This window comes from Callospermophilus lateralis, chromosome X (assembly GCF_048772815.1).
Source record: "Callospermophilus lateralis isolate mCalLat2 chromosome X, mCalLat2.hap1, whole genome shotgun sequence".
Lineage (NCBI taxonomy): Eukaryota > Metazoa > Chordata > Mammalia > Rodentia > Sciuridae > Callospermophilus > Callospermophilus lateralis.
Window position 1 is genome coordinate 87,777,110 of NC_135325.1, and position 24,987 is coordinate 87,802,096.

The window sequence follows — 24,987 nt, forward strand, 5'->3', positions numbered from 1 at the left end:
AGAATGCTAGCACATGCTTGAACTTTTAAACTTCTTTATATGTCATTCTAAATGGTTCTGAAGATGCCTATTGTCTACATCTGACCTCCAACATATAGAAACCTGCATATGTATTCTAATCTAAGTGGTGTCTTTGCCTCCCCAATATTCTCTCATTTTCCTGGTCTTCTTTGTACTTATTCTCTTTGTTTTTGTCTTTGCTCTTCTTTCTTTTCTCTGCTTTCTTCCCCTCCATATTCCTTTTTCTTCCTCTGTGCCCAATGTGACTGTGATTTGAATCTTAAGTGTGTGTATATAGACATGCATGTAAAAGTATAAATAGTATTTCAAAAAAGGACTTCTTGCCCTTTCCAAATAATTCAATTTAATATAAAGATAGCTCTGGCAGCAAAACACTCCTGGCCTCTCCTCAACTACTTACTCTTTTCTTCCTACAAAGGAGGAGTGACTTAATCTGATGTGCTAGTTTTGAAGACCTACATTTGGGTACCTCTGCCCTTCCCATCTTCTTTGTCTTGTGTGTTGGCACATGCTCTGCTATGTTCCTCCAGATTGTATATTTTACAAAAGGCCTGCCCTTGTGGAGCAGGATTCTAGTGGCCCAGCAAGCCTAGTGACTAGGTGAAGTCTGCTTAATCCTAATGTTCAGTATTCAGAAGCTCAAATGCCTACAAAAATAGTCCACATCCCCAAATATTAGCATTATCAACATTAAAGTTTATGGGTTTTTTTTCCTATATAAGCTCTTTAGTCTGGTTGCTGAACTGGTTCAAAATTCCTATTAGGTCCCCTTGAACAGCATTTGTATATGTTAAAGTTTTATTTTTCTGTTCTTAAATATATTTTGTTTATTCTTCATTGACTGTGCTATCATTGTGGGTTGCTTGGAATATTTCCAAGAATGTATCTTTGTTCTTCAAGTGTTTCTACAAACAAAAGGTGTTTTAATTTGTGTATGATTGCCTGCTGTTGATTGGGTTTCTTATTGATTGGAAAAATATAGTTACTTTCCAGATTTTTGAAGTTCTCAATTCATGATAACTGTGAGTCTGCACTTACTTGATCTGATTCCAGCATATCATGAATTTCACCCCTAGCTACTGCTTCTGTATAGGCTTCATGGAAGGTCTTTCCTTGGGACTCCACTGAAATGGTCAATACGGCATCATATGCTTTGGGTTGTTCCTGAGGACCTGGTAGGAAATGTGCTTATAAGGTAAACTGTAGAGCAGAGTATCATAAAGAACAAAGGCATAAGTTCCATAGAACATTTTCAGATCATTAGTCCATTCCAAGAGATGTGTTGGGGTCTCTCCCCCAATCAAGGTGGAATGCATACACATTATGATTACTGAAACCAACAAAGCAAAGATGTTATGATAGCAATGTGTTAGTGAAATATAGTGCCAAAACACTATAAACTGGAGAAATAAATAAATGAATAAATGTGTTCTAACCAAATTGTAAATGACTTCTTTCTTATGTTTATTGGTAAGAAATTGAGGTCTGCAATTTGGGTATATACCCAGGGACTCTGTTTTGGGTAATGGAACAAGAGCTTAACAATCATAGGAATAATTACTGGTAAAATAAATGTGAGATACCATACAAAGAGGCTTTAGGATTGGGAGGGATAGTTTCATATCCTAACACCAAGTATTAGCTGTATAACCTTGGGTACATTACTTAACTTTTCTCTGCCTTATCCGTGAATAGATAGAGGTAACAGTATGTACTTCATGGAGAGGTAGTGATGATTGAAGATGATTCATATAATGGGTTTAGTACATAGTACTCAATAAATAGCAACTACACTCATGCCTAAGAATAAGAAGGCTAGAAGGAGAGGATCTCATAATCACTATTGCCTTTTTTGTTGTTGTTGAGGGTTTTTGTTTTTTAATTAATTTATTTATTTTAATTAGGTCAATATGACAGCAGAATGTATTTTGAATCATTGTATACAATTTTAGCACAACTTTTCATTTCTCTGGTTGTACATGATGTAGTGTCTCACCATATGTTCAGTTATACATGTATCTAAGGTAATGATATCCATCTCATTACACCACCTTTCCTGCTCCCATGCACTCTCCCTACCTTCCCTCCCCTTGCTTTTCTTTGTTCACCTCCTACAAACATGTACTCGAGTACATTTTGGCCACCTGTTCTCACCCTTATCAAGACCATTATAGACATTGAATGGCACTAACACACGTTCATCTATAAATGTTACTAATATTATGAGTGATATGCTCAACCTTTTAAATCGAACTTCCCTGTAATTGGAATTACTTTGCACTCAGTTTAATTCTTCCTAGACTTATGAAACTATGTTGTTTGGCAAGGCTATGCTAGAATAGAGTGGATTAGAGGGGGCCACGGTTGAAGAATGGCAGCTAGATCATGAGACTGAAAGTCTTATATCCAATTTCGTCCTTGGCATGCTAAATGAGTTTAGTTTAAGCCCACTTGTGCTTCAGTGCCCACATCTTTAAAATGTAGATTCCAATGCATTTCACAGGTACATTGAGTAGTTTAATTAGATAATGCCTGGCAAGTATTCTGAGCTCCTTGAAGAAAGGCAGAAGTCTTATTGCCACTGGTAAATATTAATTATACACACTTACAGGGAACCTTTAATCTCAGGAACTAAGTGTGCTTAACTATGTTCAATGACTGGTCTTTGGCATTTATATATTACTTCATCTATTTAAAAAAAAGCTTCTTTACACTTGTTAAATACTCCCAGAAAATTTGCCTCTCATACTACAGATGATGTACTTCATTTTTAAAAAATGTAACTAATAAATTATGAAGGTGATTTAAACAAAACACACAAAAACACAGTATAACTTGAATTCTCAAATGACCAGTAGCTCCTTCTAAATAAATACCCTATGTTTCCACAAGTATTCTAATGTTCAGACCTTCCTTACAATTCTCTAGAGATATCTTTGGCGCTACTTCATGAGCTACAGGAGGTATTCAGCCTCAGTTTTTCATAATCACACATTGCAAAATGGGAAGATGTAGTGCCATAGAAGTTTGAAAAGGCAAAGAGTTGGATTTAGAAAGAAAAAGTAGAACTGAAGACATCACCTACTATATTTGGCTACACCATTAAACATGAATCTGTTTGGTCAAGTTAGTTCAGTCACAAATTTATTGAAGGGAAAAAATTAGCTAAGTTGTGTGCTTCAGTTAGTTGGCCAGCTCATTCAACAGTAATCTTGGCAGTTAAGTCAGTATGCTAATATCTTTCTTCTAGAAAGCCAGAAATTAAATGACCTGATCAAGGTTACCCAATACAATTCCATTTAATTTCCTTAAGGGATATTAAAATTACTTTGCTGCATAGAAAATGTTAAATAGAACTAAGTGCTTTGTGCTGGTTGAAATACAGCAAATACTTAAGCACATGTAGTGGGTGCTACTATGATGTACCATCCAGATACACACTTCAGAACTGAAGCACTCATCCCCCTAGCTGCTGGGAATGTTAGCAACTAATATCTCACTGAGAACTGCCCTCAGTAAGGAGAACCACCTTTCTCAAGGTCACATCTCTTCAGTTGTGTGCTAATACTACCTTGGGCTGATTCACAAGGGTCTGTAGTTAAATTATTAGTGATTCTATAAGCCAGTTAACATAATATTGGTAGCCTGAAATTGGCCATGGTGGGAGTGATCACTGTGGAAATCATCAAACACTAACACATCAGGGCTTCCCCACACCACAACCACCAGAGATGGTTATTAACTATTATCACAAAATGTGCCTTTCTCTGGGCTATCCTGCACCTAATAACTGGGATGGGAGGATGGGAGATATTCCCATAATCACTATTGCTGTTTTTGTTGTTGTTGATGGGTTTTGTTGTTTTTTAATTAATTTATTTATTTTAATTAGGTCTATATGACAGCAGAATGCATTTTGATTCATTGTACACAATTGTAGCACATCTTTTCATTTCTCTGGTTGTACATGATGTAGCATCACACCATATGTGCAGTCATACATGTACCTAAGGTAATGATGTCCATCTCATTCCACCATCATGGAACTAGAAATGCCCAGACTCCTCAACTCAATTCTGGATAACACTGAAGGGTCATCCTCCATTTAGGTCGGAATGAGGGCTTCATTGTGACTGTACTGAAGTTAAGTTCTCTCTGCCCAATCCAATTCTCCCTCACAGTTGTTATTCTCAAAAGCATTCACCCAATAATCTCCCTTCATTACTCAAAACTCCATCATCAGACTGTTTTCCAGGGAAACTGACTTGTAATGCTGAATTAGACTCCCACCATACCCTGAGCTGACTTCTATCATGGTTCTTAAAGATTTATCAGCCTTTTTAATTTATATCAATTTCTACTATGAAACTATGAGCTTCTTGGGGTCAAAAGACTTTTTAAAATTTTCATATCCTGGTACATATTATGCACACATTGAATGTTGTTTAAATGAATATTTAAATACTAAAGATTCTTCAGGAGGAGAGGTGTGAACTTGTATGATTTGTACAGGTCTCTTGAGAAGTGAGATATGGGCATATTTGGATTGTTACGATGGAGGAAGTAACACTTGTTGGGCAATTAGAGACCAAACTTGTCTTTAATGCCTAGTGTCATTAATTTATCCAAGACTCTACCCCCTCAACCTGAATACTTCCTCTCTATTTTTCTTTTCCTTGGCTCACATTATTAACATTTCAGATAAAGGCATTTATCTGAATTTTATGCAAAATTTATCCATATTTTTATAATTAGAAATGCTCTCTAAGACCATCTAGTCCAACCTGTTCCCTTCACATTTTAGATGAAGAAATGGAAGCCTCAAGAGGGAATGATCACAGGCTTCTTGATTTTTTTTTTTAACATGGAAAGTCCTTGCCATTGAACACAATTAAAGTAGAAATCATAAATACTGAATTCAAACAACAGCATCTTAATTTAATAGATTGAGTGCTTTGTGAACAGGGATTTATAGATGCATCTGTTCTACAAGATGGTTTTACTAAATAGCGTTATTATCTCAAAATTACATTCATTAAAATGGGGTTTGACCCATAAGTTGTTGTCAGGAAAGGATTAGTATGCAGAAACCTTAAAACCTAGACAAGACTTGGGTCAACAGCTGGTCAACAAATAATACTAATTCATAATTTTCCATCCTAATTGTTAACAGTCAAGCCACTCTATAGCCAAAACATTGACCAGGAAATGCACACTCCTTAGATCACATCTTACCAGGATATTGTAACACTTTCTCTGGGCTACTCGAGTCCCACTCAAGCTGTCTGGCAGCTATGTATTTATACTCTGGGGCTGACTATGGCTGGCTATGTAGGATCCTCTCTCACCTGCAATGCTACCAGCAGAAAAAGTCATAAAACTCCAAGAAAAGCCAATTCCCAAGTCACTCTTTTTATCTTCCTCTATTGAAATACTCTATCCATTATTTCTCTGAGATAGAGGACCTGATGTTTCTCAAAAGGCAAGCTTGCTTCATATCTCATGGATTACTGGCATGGAGGTCTCCACGGAGGAAACTCATCCTCATCTCGCACCTTGTTGAGATGAAAATAGTTCCACTAACTAATGCTGAAGAAGTCCTTAGGAATGATATTCACACTTGTGAGCCCTCAGCATTGACCCCAATGCAAAGAAACCCCCATTATACAGTCTTCATTCTTCATATGAATCCTTCTGTGATATTTCCTGACATTAATTTTAATCTATTTTAACAGTTGTTGAGGAACAGGGAGAGCAGATCAGAGGAGGGGGGACTTACGCAGATTTATCTTAAGTCTCTCATTTCCCCATCTGACCATATTGTGAATGAAAGAGGTTCAAAGTCTCTTCCTCTCCACTTTTTTTTTCCATCCACTTTATAAAAATGGCTGAATAAGAAGAGGGTGGGAGGCTCTGGAATCTGAATGTTTCCCAGCACTATCCCCCAAGAGTGATTCGGTGCTGGTGGCCTCACTTCCCAATGTGACTCAGTACACTTTAAGAACACTACACTAAGCGAGGTGCAGCTTTCCCCACCACTTGACAAGACCTCACATGTATTCTGCCTTAATTCCTGAGGCCACCATTTAATTGCCACCAGTGTTGAACTGATCCAAATAGCTCAGCATGATGGAAGACATACATACATTCATTTAGTAGTCTATCTGCATCGGACCATGGTTATATTCTTTTTCATGCCTGATTAAACTAGTATTGCAACTGCATTTATTGCTTTAACATTGCTTCCCAGCTTGAGACAAGTTTATAATATTTCTCCCCTTTTTGCAACATATGTCTTCTCCAGCTTTTCCTAAACTGCTATATATTGGTAAGCCTCTGAAATGCAGGAAGCCTAGAGGTTTAGATATTTCCCCTTATGTTGGGTCTTTAATAATTTGATCATTACTGATAGTGGATCCATTCATAAAAGCAAGTTGTCCTTTTACCATTTATATTTGCTTATATTAATCTACAGAAGATCCTATACCAAGTTTCCTATTAGCACTAAGGCCTTTGGCCATAGTATTTTGAATATCACTATTATTATTACTATTACACTAGAGTAAAACAGTACTGGCACCTGGTACACTTTGAGGCACTTAAGAGAATTTCATTGGTAGACCCAAAAGTTAAGATAGAAGAATAGAAGGGATACATTATATGTCATATACAGAACTCAGCATCACAAGTGAGTATGCTTTAGAAGCAAACCTCAAGTGGAGAGGAGGCAGTAGAGCATGTGTCTTTCATTAAACCAGTTCTCAAAGTGTGATCCCTGAATTAGCAGCATCAATATCACTTTGGAACTTGCTAGAAATGCAAATTCTCAAACTTCACCTCACCCTTCCTGAATCAGAACCTGAGGGAGACACCCTGAAATCTATGCTGTAGTCCTCCAGGGACTCTGGTGCACACTTATATTTGAGAATACATGCTTTAGACCAACCTGAATGCATATTTCCCATTCACTAGCTGTGTGACATTGGCAAGTTGGCCTCAGAAGTCTTATCCATAAAGTTAGTAAACAATAATTGGCTTTCCTTTACAGGGGCATTGCAAGAATTAAATGAAATGCTTCATATAAAGCCTTTGCAAAATGACTAGCACATAATAAACTGTCAATAAATATTAGCTATCATCACTGTTGTTTTGTTGTTATTTTATTGTTTTATGCACAAGAGTCTTTGACAGATGGAAAGAAGCTAGCCAGGTTCTTGGCAATAAAGATAGCAATAAGGTTTCTAATTTTGGAAGAACAAGAGACGGCAGTTCTATGTCATATTGTAAGGAAGTGTTCTCAATTTGGAAAGATTTAAAGGGAGCTCAAAATGGTCCAACAGCTGGGTAAGCTCAAATTGAAAGGATTTCACAATCAGCCAAGCAAAGGGATGGTAGGCAAGAAGGTGAGGAGAAAGCAGGAGGGCTTGAAATAGCCAATTGAAAAGTTCTCTAAAGAGCTAAAGGTAGGGTCTCCTGCTACCTTTGTAGAAATGAGAAAAAGAATCCCTCCTGGGTGAATGCAATCCCACAGGTGTTCTGCATGGTGAGTGAATGCTCTTTTGTGCCATCAGACAAAAACCTCCAGCAGGGCTCATGGTTTGAGGAGCAGAGAATGGACTGGATTTGGGCCCTCATGCCCACTCAGCTAAGTTCTCTTGTAAAGGACACAACCTATATAATCCCACTTTGTATCCCTGACTACAAATTGAGGTTTTTGTCTTTGATCAATATCTCTTTTATTTGACTTTGTCAAAAATAAAGATAATTGGCAATCACTCCCATGGCTTATGGGAAATAAGTTGAGACTCTGAAAGAGGCTGAATTCCCCTTCTCTGAGACTTTACCCCATTCTTTGATGTTAATAATGCCTATTCCTCTCTAATTGTTCTTGTGAGACTCACAGGTGTTGTAAAACTTGAGAGAAAATCCCTATCTCCTGGATAATTTTGAGAGATAAATAATGAAATGGTCTATGTGCCAAGCATTATAAGCTGTAGAGTGCTATTTGCATGTAGTGTCATGGTTGCTTTAATTGTCTCTATGGAAGCATGTTGTTTCCCTTTCTAAGTGCTTAAAGCTATTATTATTGTTACTATTACTTTACAATTAAGATTATCATTGCCTTGGTACTGTGTAAACTGATTTAGGCCTGTTTCTGAGAAAGACACTTCCTCTAAACCCCAATAAGGTGCCAGCTATATTTCCTAACCGCTAATATTATAAGAAACATAAGTGGCATACCAGCTAGTAATAGCCCACCACTCTCTCCCCTCCTTCCCTATCACCACTGACCTGCTGACTACTTCTATTATCCTAGATATGTCCAAGCCCCTCCAAATGAAAAGGCCCCTTTCCACTGAATTTTGCATGTCACAAAGAGTCCTTCTCTGAAGGTTAACTTGGAGGTCCACAGTATTAAGAAGTTGCCTCATAGCCAGCAAAATATGGCTTATCTCAGCTGAGGTCACACAAAAATCCCAGTGTTTTTTTTGTTGTTGTTGTTGTTCTTGTTTGAGATAGATAACAGCCAGGGATACTTGGCAGCTTCTGTCCCACTAGTTGAGAAGAGATGGAAAATTCACTAGAGATTTGGGCTGGTGTGGGCTATACTTGGTGTGTTGTCATGTTCCTCACTGTGATGTTGGCCTGATTCATACTCACTGGCTTCTGGCTGTTTCTCACTTGATTTCCAGTTTTCAAATATGTCTACAAATGTGCCCTAAATTTTAGGCCACTTGGCTAGAGCCATAATACTCTATTTTTGTTTATTCTCTGGATCCTGCTTCCATGCTCCCAGTGGCCTACAATGCTAAGGTGTATTTTACTCTAACACTTCTCTTCCACAACTCCCACTACCACATCTCACCCACCAGTTGGCATGCCAACACCCAGCTGTACCAGTTGTGGGTATCATATACTCATATACTCCCCTTTGAACACTGAACTTTGTGCTGCCTGAGGTCACCCCATACTCAGTCCGCAACCCAAATGACAACTCAGTTTCTCTTTCCCCACCCCTACTCATATTCTGACTCAAGTCACTGAGGTCCCCCATATGCCTCATCTGAATCTGCCTGTTTTGTCAGAAACCAGAGGAAAAACATCCTAAGTGCAGAACTTGATCTTTGCTCCCTTTTATCACACTTTCTGATTTCTTCCTCCATGTTCTGTTGTCCTTACTACTCAGAGTCTTTCTTTTCTCCATAATCATTCTTTCTAGGTTTTTTTCCTCTTAATCTCCAGATTTCCATTCCTTAGTGGGCTGATCCAAACTGTTACAAAGAAAACAATCTGATGAAACAAAGTCATTTTAAGACAAAAATGACTGGCCACTTCAAGTAAGGAACATCCATTTGTATTTTCATTAACGAATTAATTAAAACAGTGGTTCTGGACTCTGACTACACTTTAGAAACACCCGGGAAGCTGTTTAAAAGGCCTTTTCTGGGGCCCCACCACAGACCAATTTAATCAGAATCTCTAGAGGTGGCACTCTGGCAACAGTCATTTTGGAAAGTCCACACAATTCCAACATGCAGTCAGAGTGAGAACCCTTGACCTAAAGGAATGGATCCCTAATGGTAGGGCAATAATATATACATTTGCTTCCTCCCTCCCTCCCTCAAAGGGGTTGTGGGTGGTGAGCACTCAATCCTAATTCTTCTCAGTCTGACAGCCTAAAGAGCCTCAGGGCCTGGATTTATTTAACATTTCATGGTAGAGGCCAAAATGTCATTTCAAAGTATACTATTTAGAATGGGTGGGATGTGAAACACTCATGGAATGTAAACTTGCAAGAGACACTGGGCTTCACGAAGCTTTGTAACATATTATAAAGTTACGATACTAAATATGTTAGCCTGTTTCTGGCATGATTCCTCTCTGGAAATGGTTTTATATCTTTAAAAATAATTCTGTACTCTGCATTGGAAATATCAAGCTCTATTATGAAGTAATCAGAGCCACACTGATTGCTTAATATTATAGGATCTTGTAGATGGGAGCTGGAAGCAGACTACTGTAGTTCCTGGAACTAAAAACTCTTGCCCTCATCCTCTCATAATGATAATAATTAAGATCCTATACTGGAGACACTTGAAACTTAAAATGGGCTTCTGGTTATAAGCCAGCCCTAAGCTGGACCATACTCTATCTAACAAGCCTATTGTTATGTTGAGGAAATGACTGGGACCAGGACTAATCCTAGAAGTAATCAGTTTGACAAGGAGTTTCTGAGCTATCCTTCCAAAAGTGGTGGAATGGCTTCAATGGGTGAATGAACAGTGTTCCCACAAATCACTGTCACTTCCAGAAAAAGTAAAGTGGAGATTTTTTTAAAAACTAGAATAGAAAAAGATCAAAATCAAGTGTCACAAGGGCTTGTGGTAAGTGTAAGTAAAAGAGGTCTGACTCCAGAGGACCAGGAAGCCTCCCCACCCTCAAATTCTACTCAATTTGCCTTGGTGACCGTAGCTTCGATGGGTCAAGTTCTTTTTTTTTTCTTTTTCTTTTTTTCTTTTTTTTTTTAAAGAAAGAGTGAGAGAGAGTGAGAAAGAGGGAGAGAGAGAGAATTTTAATATTTATTTTTTAGTATTTGGCAGACACAACATCTTTGTTTGTATGTGGTGCTGAGGATCGAACCCGGGCCGCACGCATGCCAGGGGAGCACGCTACCGCTTGAGCCACATCTCCAGCCCTAATGGGTCAAGTTCTTTGCCTCACAATGTGCCATTATTTCTGCAAGAATCATCTTTTTTATAGTCCATGAAAAACTTTTTTATTAGTTCTTTTTAGTTATACATAACATTAAGATTCATTTTGACATAATTATAAAAGCATGGAATATAATTTGCTCTAATTCCCTACCCAGTATTTTCAAGAATCATCTTTGAGCATTAAACTTTCCATGTAAGGGAAAACATGTTAATATTTTGGCAGTCTTCTCAATTTTATATGCTTTCATTTATAACTTAGTTGTTTCTGTATCAATTAGCTGTATGCTGAAGGGAGACAAGCCCTGTTTGGGGGGATAGGGAATCATAGGAAGTGTGGAGAAAGAACAGGATCTGAGTGAGATGTGATGACACAAGGGCACTGGGTACCTAGGAAGGAAAATGCCTAGAAGGGAGTCAAAGAAAAATCTCCCCTGAGTTAAAGTAGACCAAAATTAAGCCATAAGAACATCTTCTTTTGGCTACTCTGAAATTACCATGGTTCTAAGGACAGAGGGAATGTGTGGCTACAGGACTCTTGATACCATTCTTCTCCACCCAGGTGCTGAGAGCAGGCAATGGCCCCCAAGGCATTTGAGTTGGAGTTATTTGTACCTCTATTAAATCTGTGAGATTTTAGGTTTTGTGGAAACAGGAGACTTGGGGTCTGAGTGTGAGTGAAAGAGGGCAAACATGTAAAGAACTAGGGAAGAATGTGCTAGCCTATGATGTAAGGGCAGAAAACCTTGTGGAAGTTTTGATATCTTTTACTGAAACCACGTTTAAACCTCAGTTGAGAGAAAGCACTCACTGCGAATTCTGTCTGCCTGGAGAATCCACTGAAGAGCTTTTTGAATGCTTTGGTTGTCTTGTCCTGTGGTCAGGACGACCCCTACAGGTAGGCTGTGGCTCCGAGGAGCACTTGCGACTTGATTGCCTGTGTGCAACTAAATGTCTTCATCTGAGAAAATTACTCCAGCATGAGCCCACTGGAAATATTTCATGACAGTTAAAAGCACCCAGATGGGAGAAGGGAGTGTCCAAGAAGAGGCCAGGTAGCTCTTTATATTGTCTAGTTCATGATTCACACAAGCCTAAGAGAAAATCCCTTTGTCCCAGCTGTTTCCCAGGAGCCACGCTCCTTCCCAGTAGCCAGGGTTGGCAGGGCCAATAAATCCTGAGGCCATCTGGTGGTAGGAAATGAAACTGGAGAGGGCCCTTGAAGTCTGGCAGTCTTCATGGAGAATCACATATTCAAAAGAGTAACCCGGGTCTAATGATGGGTCCCCGTTGATTCGCTTAATTGCTAATTGAACAGCAACCTCAGGCAGGGCCTTTGAGAACAAGGGATCTCAAGCACAAGGGCCCACCACTACTACTTCTACAGAGAATGCCCACACCTGCTGCAGGAGAGACATATGGGCCAGGAGGCACAAGCACCACTTAAGCTTAAAAGATGCAAGGCCATGGTTTCTTGACAGTGCTGGGAACTGCAAACCAAAGCATAAGGAAAATAAATGGCCATGGTCCCAGGAATATATCCTTCCTGCTTCCAGCAAGTTAATGATAAAATACCAGAGGGTTATTCTGCTATTCTGAGATGGACAGTGGTGCTTCCAATGCCTGTCATTCAGACAAAAATGTTGTAACTTACATGATTTCTGAAACTTCTGGGAATATCAATTATAAAAGAATGGCAGTGTCCCAAATTGAAAGATCCTGTCCCCCATTCCAACCAAAAATCCTCCTCTTCCTGTATTCCTTATCTCATCCATTGTTCACCCACGTGTTTCCATCACAAATTCTTGGAATTACCAAAATTCCTTCTCCTATACTTCACCTTAAATTCATCATCAAGTCCTGTTGATTCAACTAAAGTAATATCTGCCCACCTGTTAATGTGTTTTGATAATAACCTGGATTAACATATAACAAGTGCTTATAAAAAAAGCCTGGCGTTTCTTTAGCACTGTATTAGTCATATTATTGTCATCACTGCAGTTTTATATATGTCCATTTCTCCACCATAATACCTTCCTGGAGAGAGAGGAGTATAAACAGATAATGGTGATACAGAGTAGAATGTGGTTCAGATAGTGCACATAAAAGAAGACAAGGAGGATTACCTAAATCCAGATTAGAAGGAAAGAGAGGAGGGAAGAGAAGGGAGGCCTCTCTAGATTGAGTACTGAAAAACAAGTTAGCCAAGAGGCTTTCAGGCAAGAGGAACAATATACAGAAACACTCAGAGGTTCAAATATGTTTATGGTGTTAGATTCTCAGAATTCCAAAGCATTTGTTCTATTTGGGTCTGTGATATCAGTCAAGGCAATGGTCAGATCACTAAAAGTCCCTTATGCCATGATTCAACCCTGTAGACAATGGTTTTAAGTAAAGAAATGGTATTATCATATTTCCGTTTTAAAAGTTCACTCTAGCAGCAGTATGGAGAATGGGTTGGAAGCGGGTAAGATAACAGGGGCAGGGAGACCAATTTGGAGGTGATATAGTAATCCACATGAGAAATGATGCCAGACCAAGAGAGTAGTAGTGAAGACTTAGAGGAATGAAGATGAATTCCTCCAAGATTAAAAATATCAAGGACAAGGGGCTGGGCCTGTAGCTCAGAGGTAGAGCACTTGCCTGGCATGTGTGAGGCACTGGGTTAAATCCTCACCACAGTAAATACATCTACAAGTAAAAAAAAAAAAATTTTACATCAAGGACAAAACTGTGAGAACCCACAACACTTAAGATCAGTTGGAGAGAAAAAAGGTCATAATGAAAACTTAAAAGCCCAGAAAAGCAGCAAAATCCAGAAGATAGTGGTAGTTTCCAGTGCAAGGAAGATGAAACTCTGAGGACGGAAAGTGTTTATGAACATCAAATTCTGCCAAGAAGTCAAGTAAGCTAAAGATAGAAAGGTATCCATTGGATTTGGACCCAGAGAGTAAGGATGCAAGTTGATGGACCACGATGAATACAAATACATGGGAATTAATGAAGTAGAGTCAGCAAACATACAGAACTCTTTCAGGATGACATATGCAAAGTCTCTGGCCTTTGTCTTTCTCCACAACCCATCTCCCTCATTCTTTCTTCATGCTATAGTAAATATCATGTAGTTCTTCAGACATGTGTTCCATCAGCTGTCAAGCCTAGGATTCAGAAAATGCCATTCACTCTTCCTGGAATCCCCTCTTCCTTCTTCCCATTCTCCCCTTTCAGGTTCTCTTGATGAACTCTGCCTTTCAGATCATACTGAAGTATTCCCTGCTTTGTGAAGTCTTAGTTAACATCCCCAGATCGAGTTCATTGTATTTCCATCAGTGCCTCATACTTGTACCCATTAGAGAGGTATCAGTCTGATTATAAACTGTCTCTATTTCTGATCTGTGTTGCAGCAAGAATACAGAACTGTTTGGCATCTCTATACTTACAGGACCTCATACTTTTAACCATATGGAATGAAGGACAATGACGGCAACTATCAATGGAGAACAGAGCCCACTAAACACTGCAAGTTCCTAGAGAGTCCATTTACAGCCCTAATGCCTAGCCAAGTGCCCAGCACCTAGTAGGCATCAGATAAATGTTTGTGAAATGAATTAATAACACATTCAAGTTGATCCAAGATCAGGAATAACCTCAGTAGACATAATAAGAAAAATTGCTTGGGAGAGATGTTAATGAGGAAAAGTCTTAGTAAATCCTTAATTCTAATCACATATCAAAATAATGACATGACCCTCTTCAGTGACAATCAGCACTGGTATGCGCTGGTCAAGTTCACTTGGTTATGTATTGCCAGCAACAGTTCTGCCTGTACTACCCATTTAATTGTTACCTCGACTCTCATCCCTAATTTTGTGAGAAACCCTGACTACTCAAGACACAAATCTGGGACACACCTGTGAACCTTTTATTATTATTATTACTATTATTATTATTTGCCATACTATGGATTGTGCCCAGGGATGCTTCACCTCTGAGCTCCATCCCCAGTTCTTTTGACTTTTTATTTTGAGGCAGGGTCTTACTAAGGTGCTGAGGCTGGCCTCAAACTTGCCATCCTCCTGCCTCAGTCTCCTAAATCACTGGTATAACAGGCATGTACCTCTACATCCAGCTTACATTTGATAAATCTTAAAGACCCACCATAATGCTATGCCCAACTTCATACACAGGTGAAGTCGAGTTTAAATAATGGTCAAGAAAGACTTGGGGAAGGAGCTATCACAAAATAGCATGAGCCAGAGGCTAAGTGGTGTGTAGGATGCAAGGGAGGAACTTCAACTATGCTTTGGAGGTAGTAGAACAGCAGTTCTGAGATGGTTATGTGCGTAATACCTCAAATTTATTCCTAGAACCCCAAAGATAATATAGTCCAACCTCTCCCCCTCTTCCAATAGATCTATTTGGTGTGCTATGTTGAAGCACAATGAAGTATAAGTTGTAGACTGTAAGCCAGGCTCTAATCAAGAGCCACATGCTTCTCTTCCCACCTTCCTCCAGCCCCAGTCTTTTCTGTGTCTTGGCAAAATTGGGGAGCCAGGGTAATCTAGAAGCAACTGCTCCTCTGGAGTAGCATTGAAGGGTCCCCTGTTTATGGTCTGTATTATAATATGGATACTGAACTGTATGTCCCTGTCCTTATAGGCTCTCACTCTTTCAACCACTAGGAGGGAGCAAAAAGGAGAGCAACTCTATATGGGGAGTTGAACCCTATTCACAGCAATAAAGCAAGGGAGTTGCAATGGTTTGGATGTGGCTTGGGCCTGCCAAAACTTATGTGGAAGTGTGATCTCCAATGTAATGGCAAGAGGCAGTGAGACCTTCAAGGGGTGATTAGGCTGATAAAAGGGATTAGGGTTTTTGTTGTTGTTATTGTTGTTGTTTTGTTTTTAGTGAGTGAGTTCTCACTATCACAGGAATGGATTAGATATCAAGAGAGTGTGTTCTTACAAAGTGAGCCTGACACCTCTCCTCAGTCTCTTGCCATGTGGCCTCTCTTTCACATGCACTCACTCATTACTCTTTCATGCATGTCTGCCACGCTATGCTATCTACCATGTTATAATGGAGTATGAGGACCTCACCAGATATAACTGCCTGATTTGGAACTTCCCTGTCTCCAGAACAGCAATCTAAATTAGCCTCTTCCTTCAAGTATCCAGCATCAGTTACTTTGTTATAGCAACACAAAATGGACTAAGAAGATAATTGCCTGCCTCTTCTCCCCCAATACACCAGTCTGACAGGTTCTTCCCCAGAATTTGTACATTTAAGTTAGAAATTAGCACATGGAATAACAAAGATAAAATTTACTGACTTGTCTCTAAGGGTCAAACTCTGGGATACATTCTTTTCATGTATAATCTTAATTTAAAAACAAAAAAAACCCTCATCACAGAACATAGAGGTAGGCATAATTATCATTTTTTAAATTTTTTTCTTATAAGAGCTTTATGGTTATATATAGTAGTGGCATTCTTTTATAGATGAGGAATCCAATACTCAGAAAGAGTAAGTAACTTGCCTGAGGCACAGGATTTTAGAAGGGGAATTTGCACACCAGTTGATGGAGCACTATACTATGCTTACAGATAGCCCCTATTCTATAAAGTCATTGAGACTACCAGTATAATGCCTTCTATGCCACTCAAATCGAGTTTCAATGACTCACTTGTGATCTTAAAAATATTCCTTAGTCCCTCATGAAAGATTAAATTAGATATAGAAGGGGAGGGACAGAATAAATTAGAAAGAGCCATCAGAAATTCAATATTCAACTAGAAGAAATCTGCCACTGGTGTTTAAGCCCAGATCTGGGATGGCACACTTGCCCATGACTCAAGGCCTAATGTTTGCATATCTGGGGATTGGGGTCACTAGTCACACTGCGTTCTATGTAAAGCCAATGCTTGTCTTCAAGAATGGAAGTCTGGGGAGTATATCCTTTAGAATAATAGCTTCAATTCTCAATTTCTTCACCTGCAAAATAGGGGTAGATTTAATTTTATTCTTGTGAGATAAAGAACTAAAGAAGTTAGAATGATAATGGCAATGATAAGCATGTAATTATCTTTCAATAAATACAACTGTAAAAGAGGAGTATACTGGGGCTGGGCTTGGTGGCACACGCCTTTAATCCCAGCAGCTTGGGAGGCTGAGGTAGGAGGATCACGAGTTCAAAGCCAGCCTCAGCAAAAGTGAGGCACTTAGCAACTGAGACCCTGTCTCTTAATAAAATACAAAATTGGGCTGGGGATGTGGCTTAGTGGTCAAATGCCCCTGAGTTCAATCCCTGTTGCTCCCACCCCCAAAATAAGTAAGTGTACTGGGAATCAGAAGACTAGGGTCCAGGATCCACCTCTACCACTGACCCACCATTTGACATTAGACAAATTGTTTCCCTCCTCTATGTCTCTCTTTTGTTCCCTCTAAAATGGACTATAGGACCTGCCATGTCTATTTCTTCTCTGACATACATTAATCCTGGGCTTCTGTACTTCTCCAGGCAGTTACTTTCCCAAACCTCTGCAATTGTTAAGCTGCATTCTGAGTTTATCACCTTCCCTTTGGTGCTCCAATAAGTTTCTTACTAGAGTTGGATATCCCCACATGGTTTCTATTTACTTCTATGTGGAAAATCCAGTTCCTGATTGGTTTGGGCCTAAAATCCTCTATCAAGTACCTATGATGTGAAGGCCCCTCTTTCTTTCTATGCTACAGTTATGCTAGGACTGTAACTACAAAAAAGGGGTGGGGAGTATAGAGACCTGGCCAAGAAGTCTCATCAGGAAAAGCAATCAAGTATATTAGGAGGGAGAAAGCAATAATCTATGCTTGATTGTAAGTCCCCCACTTACGTTTGTTCATTTTTATATCTCCAGTGCCCTGTATGATGCCTGACACATAGTAAATATTCAACAAATATTTGTTGAATAAACAATGAAGAGGAGATATGTAGCACAAATGAAATGTTTTATATTACTATGTTCTTGAAAAGGCTCTATTTAAAGCCTTGATCAGGATCCATCTTTGGCAAAATTATCCAATAGGTAAAGTTTGCCTTCAAATTTCTAGCCCATCTCTCTTTGTCCCCCCATTAATGGGGACAAAAACAACTCCGAGGGCTGGGGATGTGGCGCAAGCAGTAGCGCACTCGCCTGGCATGCGTGCGGCCCGGTTCGATCCTCAGCACCACATACAAAGATGTTGTGTCCGCCGAAAACTAGAAAATAAATATTTAAAAAATTCTAAAAAAAAAAAAAAACTCTGAGGAAAAAAATCTACTTAAATAATTTGCACAGACAGGTAAATAAATGATAATATTTGACACTTTACCCTACTCCTTACCAATGAATGATGTTCATTTCTAATAAGGGTGGGGCATCTTTGTACCAAAATAGTTAATCTTGATTATTAGAACACTATCAAACATAAGTTGCCAGTAGGCAAAGAGAGATGGACCACTTTTAGAAACCCTCACATCAAAGAGATCAGCTATCTGTCCTAGGTATAAGCTTGGTATTTTAATGTTATAATCCAGGTCATTCATCCTAAACACAATGCCTCCCCCATCCCAAATTCTAAAAATTATGCTTTTTCATTTTAAGTATTTCCCAAGTGTATTCATTTATGATATAGGACCTTCCTCAAGCCATGTGTCAAATAGTACCCCTAGGCATTCATTCTCAGTTTTTCTCTTTTTCTTTGTAAACTGCAAGGTAAACAATCCCCAAGCTGAAAGTTTGTTCTTACACTCTTTCTGATATCTATGCCATGCATTAGGTAATATTTCTAATTCTTCTAGGACTCCCTGCAGAATCAGAAATCTCTATTGCTGTAGGATTTAGTCTGGATCCCCCAACCCAAGATTTTACAGAAGAAAACTTATTCATTAAAAAAAGGGGCGGGGAGGTAGGGAGGGAGAGAAAACCTGAAAGGAAGTGGGGAGGGAAGGATGGAGGAAGAAGGAAGGAAGGATGCCCTAAGGCTTCACCTACTGGTTTGGATTTAAAGACAAAATTATATAGCTCTTGTGCAAAAGACATTGTCTATTGCCTCAAAACAAGTCAGCTGAAGACTTCCCTGGGGTTAACGAGAAATATGGACATAACTAAGATAAAAGCTGAAGGTATGAAATTTTGGAAATAGAATACTGTTGACCCACAGTTATTCAAGGTCCGTTGCCTAGGTAACCCAGGTATGAATACCTGCGTGGGATCAGATTCCGTGGAAAGTGGCTAGAGTATAGGGATGCATCATTTTATTTCAGGTAGCTTTCACAATCTGGTGGGAAGCCTGGTTTCACAAGGAAAACACTGTTCTTTAAACATATACAAAGAAAGACTATGACAAATAGCTCTGAGGGAAATGGCTCCTCATCCTAACTTGTCAAGCCGAGGACTTCTATGGATGATTGATCTTTGCAGTTACAGCCTGAATCAAGTTAACAGCTTGTATAAGACAACATCAGGAAGAAATAAAAAAGACTCATGAGAGAAACCAAATGAAAGCTTGGAGGAAAGCCTATAAACACAAACCTTGATTTAAAAGTGTCTCTAAGCCTTTTCCCCCCATGTCATTCTTTCTTTCCTTTCCGTCTTTCATTCTTTAATTTTCCTACTACATACTGCAGCAAAAATAACATATCTCAGTCAGAGTCTGAGCTCATAAGTGGGCTGTGTTTTTCCCTCATTACAATCTTTCTTATAAACAAGAGCTGTCAACTACTCACCATGTAATTCACCGCTCAAATGTCTTTAATTTACCGCCTGCATATGCAAATCTCTGGCATAGCTATCTCAATATGTCCATTTCTGTGCATCCTGTATGCAGTCATAATCCTGCCAAGGACTCCAGTCTATTGATAAATCCCACTAATAGGGTAAATAATTGAGAGGGCTAGTAAACCTTTTTAAAATCATGCTTCAGCATCCCTAGACCAAGACCTGGATTAGGATTTAGAGTGACACTGCTAATCCTTTAAATTGATCCCACCTGTAGACGAGTTAGGGCCGAGCTACATGCATTGACCCAGAGATTAGCAAATAATTAGATATCTCTGGATAAATGCATCCTCCATAGATTACTGCCTCCTTCTACCTTTTAAAGTCAGACTCACATAACCTTGGATTTTGCCTCTATGTTCTTCCTTTTTCCCTTCTAATAACTACAAATTGCCTTTTCTCCAGGACAGCTCTAAATGCCAGAATATTCATCAGTTGTGATTCCAGCCCACACTATGAAAGATGATCCAGGCTCTCTCCCTGAAAAATTCAAAGTGGGTGAAGTTTGTTTCCCTCTTCTATTCCCATTAAGGACCTGCACTTCTTTCTTTCTGAGACCCCCAACTTTCCCCACACCCTTCTAGGCACACACACACCTCCATTCCCAGACCTTACACCTATTTTTTCCTTATCAGTATCTGTGTTCTGAACATCACTCATTAAGAACCCTGTTCTAGATTCCTGAGGTTAAGACTGAGATGTTAATGGCTAAAAATGACTTTTACTAAATGAAGGATGCTAATATGACACCCATTACTATAACATCTTAACTGAGATATAATTCATCATTTTAAAGTATACAGAGGTTTTATTTTTTTAGTATACTCACAGGATTGTATAACCATTACCACTTTCCAATTCCAGAGCATTTTTATTATCCCCACAAAGAAAGCCTGTGTCTGCTTAAAAATTACTCTGTACCCTTCCTCCTCCTAGTCCCACACAACCACCAGTCTATTTTCTATCTCTATGCCTTTTCTGGATATTTAATTTAAGCGGAATCATACAACATGTGGTCTTTTTTGACTGGCTTCTTTCATTGAGAGAGCTATTTTCAAGATTCACATATGTCCCATCACACATCAGTACTTCATTCCTTTTGGTGACCAAATAACATTTCACTTCATTGGATATACCACTCTTGTTTATCAGTTGATAGACATTTGGGATGTAAGTGGTGGAACCGCATCATGAAAATAAGTGGCTTAGTTTTGAAGTCAAGCCTTTTAGCCTCTTGAAGAAATCACAGATTTGAGCCCATTAGATTTATCCATATGCTCAAAAAATTCTCGTTGAATCTCTACATGTTAATTACAATATAATTTAATCATTAATCATTAGTTTAGAACAGAAATTCAAAACCATTGGGAGTCATTGTGAGTTTAAAAATATATGGATGTATCAAATCATTTTATGATTACAAACTTAGAGAACATTCCTACAGACCTTTTAGAACCACAGAAACCTCAGCTATACTGTCTTGTAAAGTATTGCCATCAGTGTTTTCATAGATTGAAGCATCACAACATCCCTGTGATTCCTACTAGATTTTGCTGAAACTCATATAGGTTCATGTTCTATGTTCCTAATGTCAAAGCCTATGAAGTAAAAGAATTCAAGGATTTCTGGATGATTGTTACTTCCTAAGGAACCATGGAATGAAATGATCCAAAATAGCACTCTCTTCCTCCACAAAACTCTGAAGGCAGACACATCATTGTAGTTTCCCCTTAAAGCTCATTGCAAAGACAAAAACACAGTCCCTTTACATTTAATTATTTTTTTACTACAAAACACTACAGAGAACCCCCAATTACATACATCATGGGAAAGTGGCAATGGCCTTACATGACATTAGCCCAGGATCTTTGTGTACCTTTTGAGACAGATTCAGGGCTGCTGCATGGCTATAAAAATAGGCTCTGGATGGTGTAGTCCTGGTTAATCATCCAGAACAAGGCTCAGGACAAGTAGTTCCTTGACGTCAGGCAGTCACGTGGAAACCTGGGGAGCTAAGGCAGGAAGACAAGTGAGAGTGAAAGAGGAAAACTACAAGAAAATATATTAGACAAATCTCCTCATCTTACCTCCAGGAAGGGCTCTGACCTGCAATTCTCAACCTTGTTTTTAAATTATCCTATATTCCTATCTCACTGAAAATTGTTTTGCCAGTTCGGTAGTAGTAGTTCTCTCTGTGTGTACAGTGCTTATTGTGTTCAACTTTGTGTTCCTTCAGGACAACAGTTACACTTCTTGTAAACTGTCAGTATAACAGTGTATCAATTCATGTATTTCTCACACTACCCCTAAGAGATAGGTACAATTCTTAATCTTACTTTACATATAAAGAAAACATAAATGTCTGAGAGATTATGTGACTTGGACAAAGTTGCACAGCTGCTAAACAAGGGAGTCATGACTCAAATTCAGGCAGCATGGTTCTAGAGCCTGACACTGATTAACTTTGCTATGTGCTATGTTGCTTTGGGGTAGCTACTGGGTGGTATTTTGTTTATGTGTGTGTTTGTGTGTGCACGCGTGTGCACGTGCATATATATAATTTTGTTTACATATATGTATGAATATACTATGGCATTATAAATATGTTTGGTTTTGTACATTTTTAAGCGGTGAGGTGGTATCCTGCTCAGTTTTCTACCATATTCAGCCCAGAAAACTTGGCCAAAACAAAGCTCAGTGCTGCCCTCTAGTAGTCAGCTCCCAAACAGAAATTCAAGCCAAGGCTATGATAATCCCACATAGCCACAGGATGTCACTATTATACCATTATGTATTGATAAACTCCTCTAATCTCAATTTTTAAATTAATATGTGTTCCATGTCCATTGTAATGCAGAACAGTACAAATAAGAAAAATATTTTGTTTTCATTGAATACTGTATATTTTCCAAAATTATAATCCACCCAGGTATACAATTTTGTGAACTTTCTTTTTAATTTGGTATTTTAACATACATAGGTTCTCATAATGAGCATGGGCTTTGGAATCAAACTGACCTAATTTCAACTCACAGTTCTGCCTTTCCTGGCTGTGTGGCCCATAAAACTTGAGTTCCCTAAAGGCTCTCTTTCCTAAACAGAACAACATCCCAGCAAAGCTGTGGGGATTAAATAAAATGACACATTAAGTGTCTTTGAACATAGTAGGTGCTCAAAATATGGCATTTCTTTGCCGAACCATTTTAAGACCATAGTAAGCCCTCAGCACACTTGTTTTTGAAGACCCCACCCCATGTCTTTTCATATATAATTTGACATGTATCTATACCTTACATAAAATATGTATCTTGCTAAAATTTTTAATAATTTTAAAGCTTTGTTTTCTACATTTATTATTTATACTTCTTAACAGAGACTATATATATTCAGGAATTCTTACAAATTATATAATCTAAACAATAATTTTCCAATGTATTGAAATTTTTCTAAATTGAAAATATAATAAATATATAACTGGAGAATGTCACTTCCTTAAACATGTATTGAGTTTGATTTTATAGTTATCTTCATATTTTGAAGTCAATAACTTGAGTCAAACTTCATCCCCATTTGCAGGTTCTTGAAAAGTTCATTTGCCTTAGGTATTCTGCTTACAGTGCTTACTGGAGTAAAATAAAAGCCTCTGGATATCATTATTATAATTTCATTTATGCCTTATTTTATGCCTGAAGAATATTTAATTTTGTGAGTGTTCCAAATTGTACTCAATTTCTATTATTTTATATATAGTTTCCAATTTTCATTTATTTTCCAATAAATGATCCTGCAGTGTTTATCTTTAAATATAAACCTCTTTACAATTTGCTAGAATTACTACTTTAGGATAGAGTCCCAAAAATTGAATTACCTTATCAGAGGATATGAAACCAGTAATGGTTCTTAACATATATGGTGTAATTATTTTCCAAACATTTGGACCACTTTATGCTATCACCAATAGTTAATGATGTAAAAGTGTCTATTTTATTGCCATATCACCAGCTTCAGTGTGTCTCAAATTTATATTTGTCAATTTCCTGGGACAAAATTGATATTTTATTTTAATACAAATTTTGGTTTCTAATTAGTTATTTAAAATATTTTTCCCATAATTTTGTAAACCATACACATATCCTGTTTTGTGAATCCTCTCATTTTCTGCTTCTAAAGTCCAGGAATAGGCAAGAAATATCCCAAAATTAATGTTTTGCACAACTTATGCAGAAATGGGTAGTTAGTAATACTATATAATACTTAACAGTGATAAATACTATGGGTAGATTGACTTTAATTCCATTCTACTTCATAATCTCCTGCAGCTAGAATTTTTCATGAAATTTAGATATCATCAGTAGATGCACTTATGTGAAGTCTAGTGATGAAAGAGGACTGATATGCTAGAAAGAGTAGACTTATTTGTCCATATGAGGTTTTTCTCAGTGTTCACTTTCCACCTTTTAAATCCCACAACTGACTGAATGAGGTCCAATCATATTATGGAAAGTAATCTGCTTTACTCAAAGTTCACCAATTTAAATGTTAATGTCACCTAAGAAAACATTTTCACAGAAAGTATCTAAAATAATATTTGACCAACTCTCTGGACACCATGGTCCAGCCAAATTGACATACAATACTTAACATCACAATGAGTTACCCTGGTATAGATTAATCATTTTTTATTTCTATGAATAATGATGAGCTCTATGAAAATTAAAGAAAAATCTAATAGAAGTTCATTGGAGCAGGCAAAGGGGAATGAAGGGAAGGGTGGGTAGATGGGAATAGGAAAGACAGTAGAATGAATTGGACATTAATTTCCGTGTTCATATATGAATATACAACCAGTGTAACTCCACATCATGTACAACCACAAGAATGGGAAGTTATACTCCTTGTATGTATAATCTGCCAAAATACATTCTACTGTCATATATAACTAAATATAACAAATAATAATTTTTAAAAATCTATACTGAAATATGTGTCTATCCCTCTGAAGACAATGTACTATTCCCTTCATAATGGAAGAGGTCTAAAGTAATTGACTTGCTATCAAGTAGCCATCTGGTCCTCCCAGGCAATAGTGCCATACCAGGAGCTCTATACTGGTTTTGCTATAGACAGGATGGATATCTAGCAGATGCAATAGCCAGAATCTGCTTTAATAAGCTGCTGAGTCCAGGTTCAATCTCAGTTGTGCCTGCATATTCACTCTCTTCATGGGCCTCTTGAGCAAGTACTGAAAAGGCTGAAGAGAGAGTCTAGGTGACATCAACTGGCTGCATCATATTTTTCACGTGATCACTGAGGATTGCCTCTGTACAAGGAACCTTCTGATGGGCGTTTATATAGGGCATAATTATCTTCACACTATGTCTGTCCCAAAACATCTCTCTGTGCATTTTTCCTTAGATCTCCTGCCACTTTGTTGTCCAATTATGTTACTTTCAACT

The 24,987-nt window shown here is 38.2% G+C and overlaps 1 protein-coding gene across 1 annotated transcript in view; it reads right to left on the minus strand.

Annotated features, from left to right (window-relative positions):
- The window catches only part of Gucy2f (guanylate cyclase 2F, retinal), a 110,950-nt gene that overhangs the window by 77,806 nt on the left and 8,157 nt on the right, over positions 1-24,987 (minus strand). Inside the window, 4 exon segments of the mRNA XM_077106479.1 lie at positions 1,060-1,172; positions 1,175-1,351; positions 11,545-12,215; positions 12,217-12,279. Of these exon segments, the coding sequence (XP_076962594.1) occupies positions 1,060-1,172; positions 1,175-1,351; positions 11,545-12,215; positions 12,217-12,279 (1,024 nt within the window).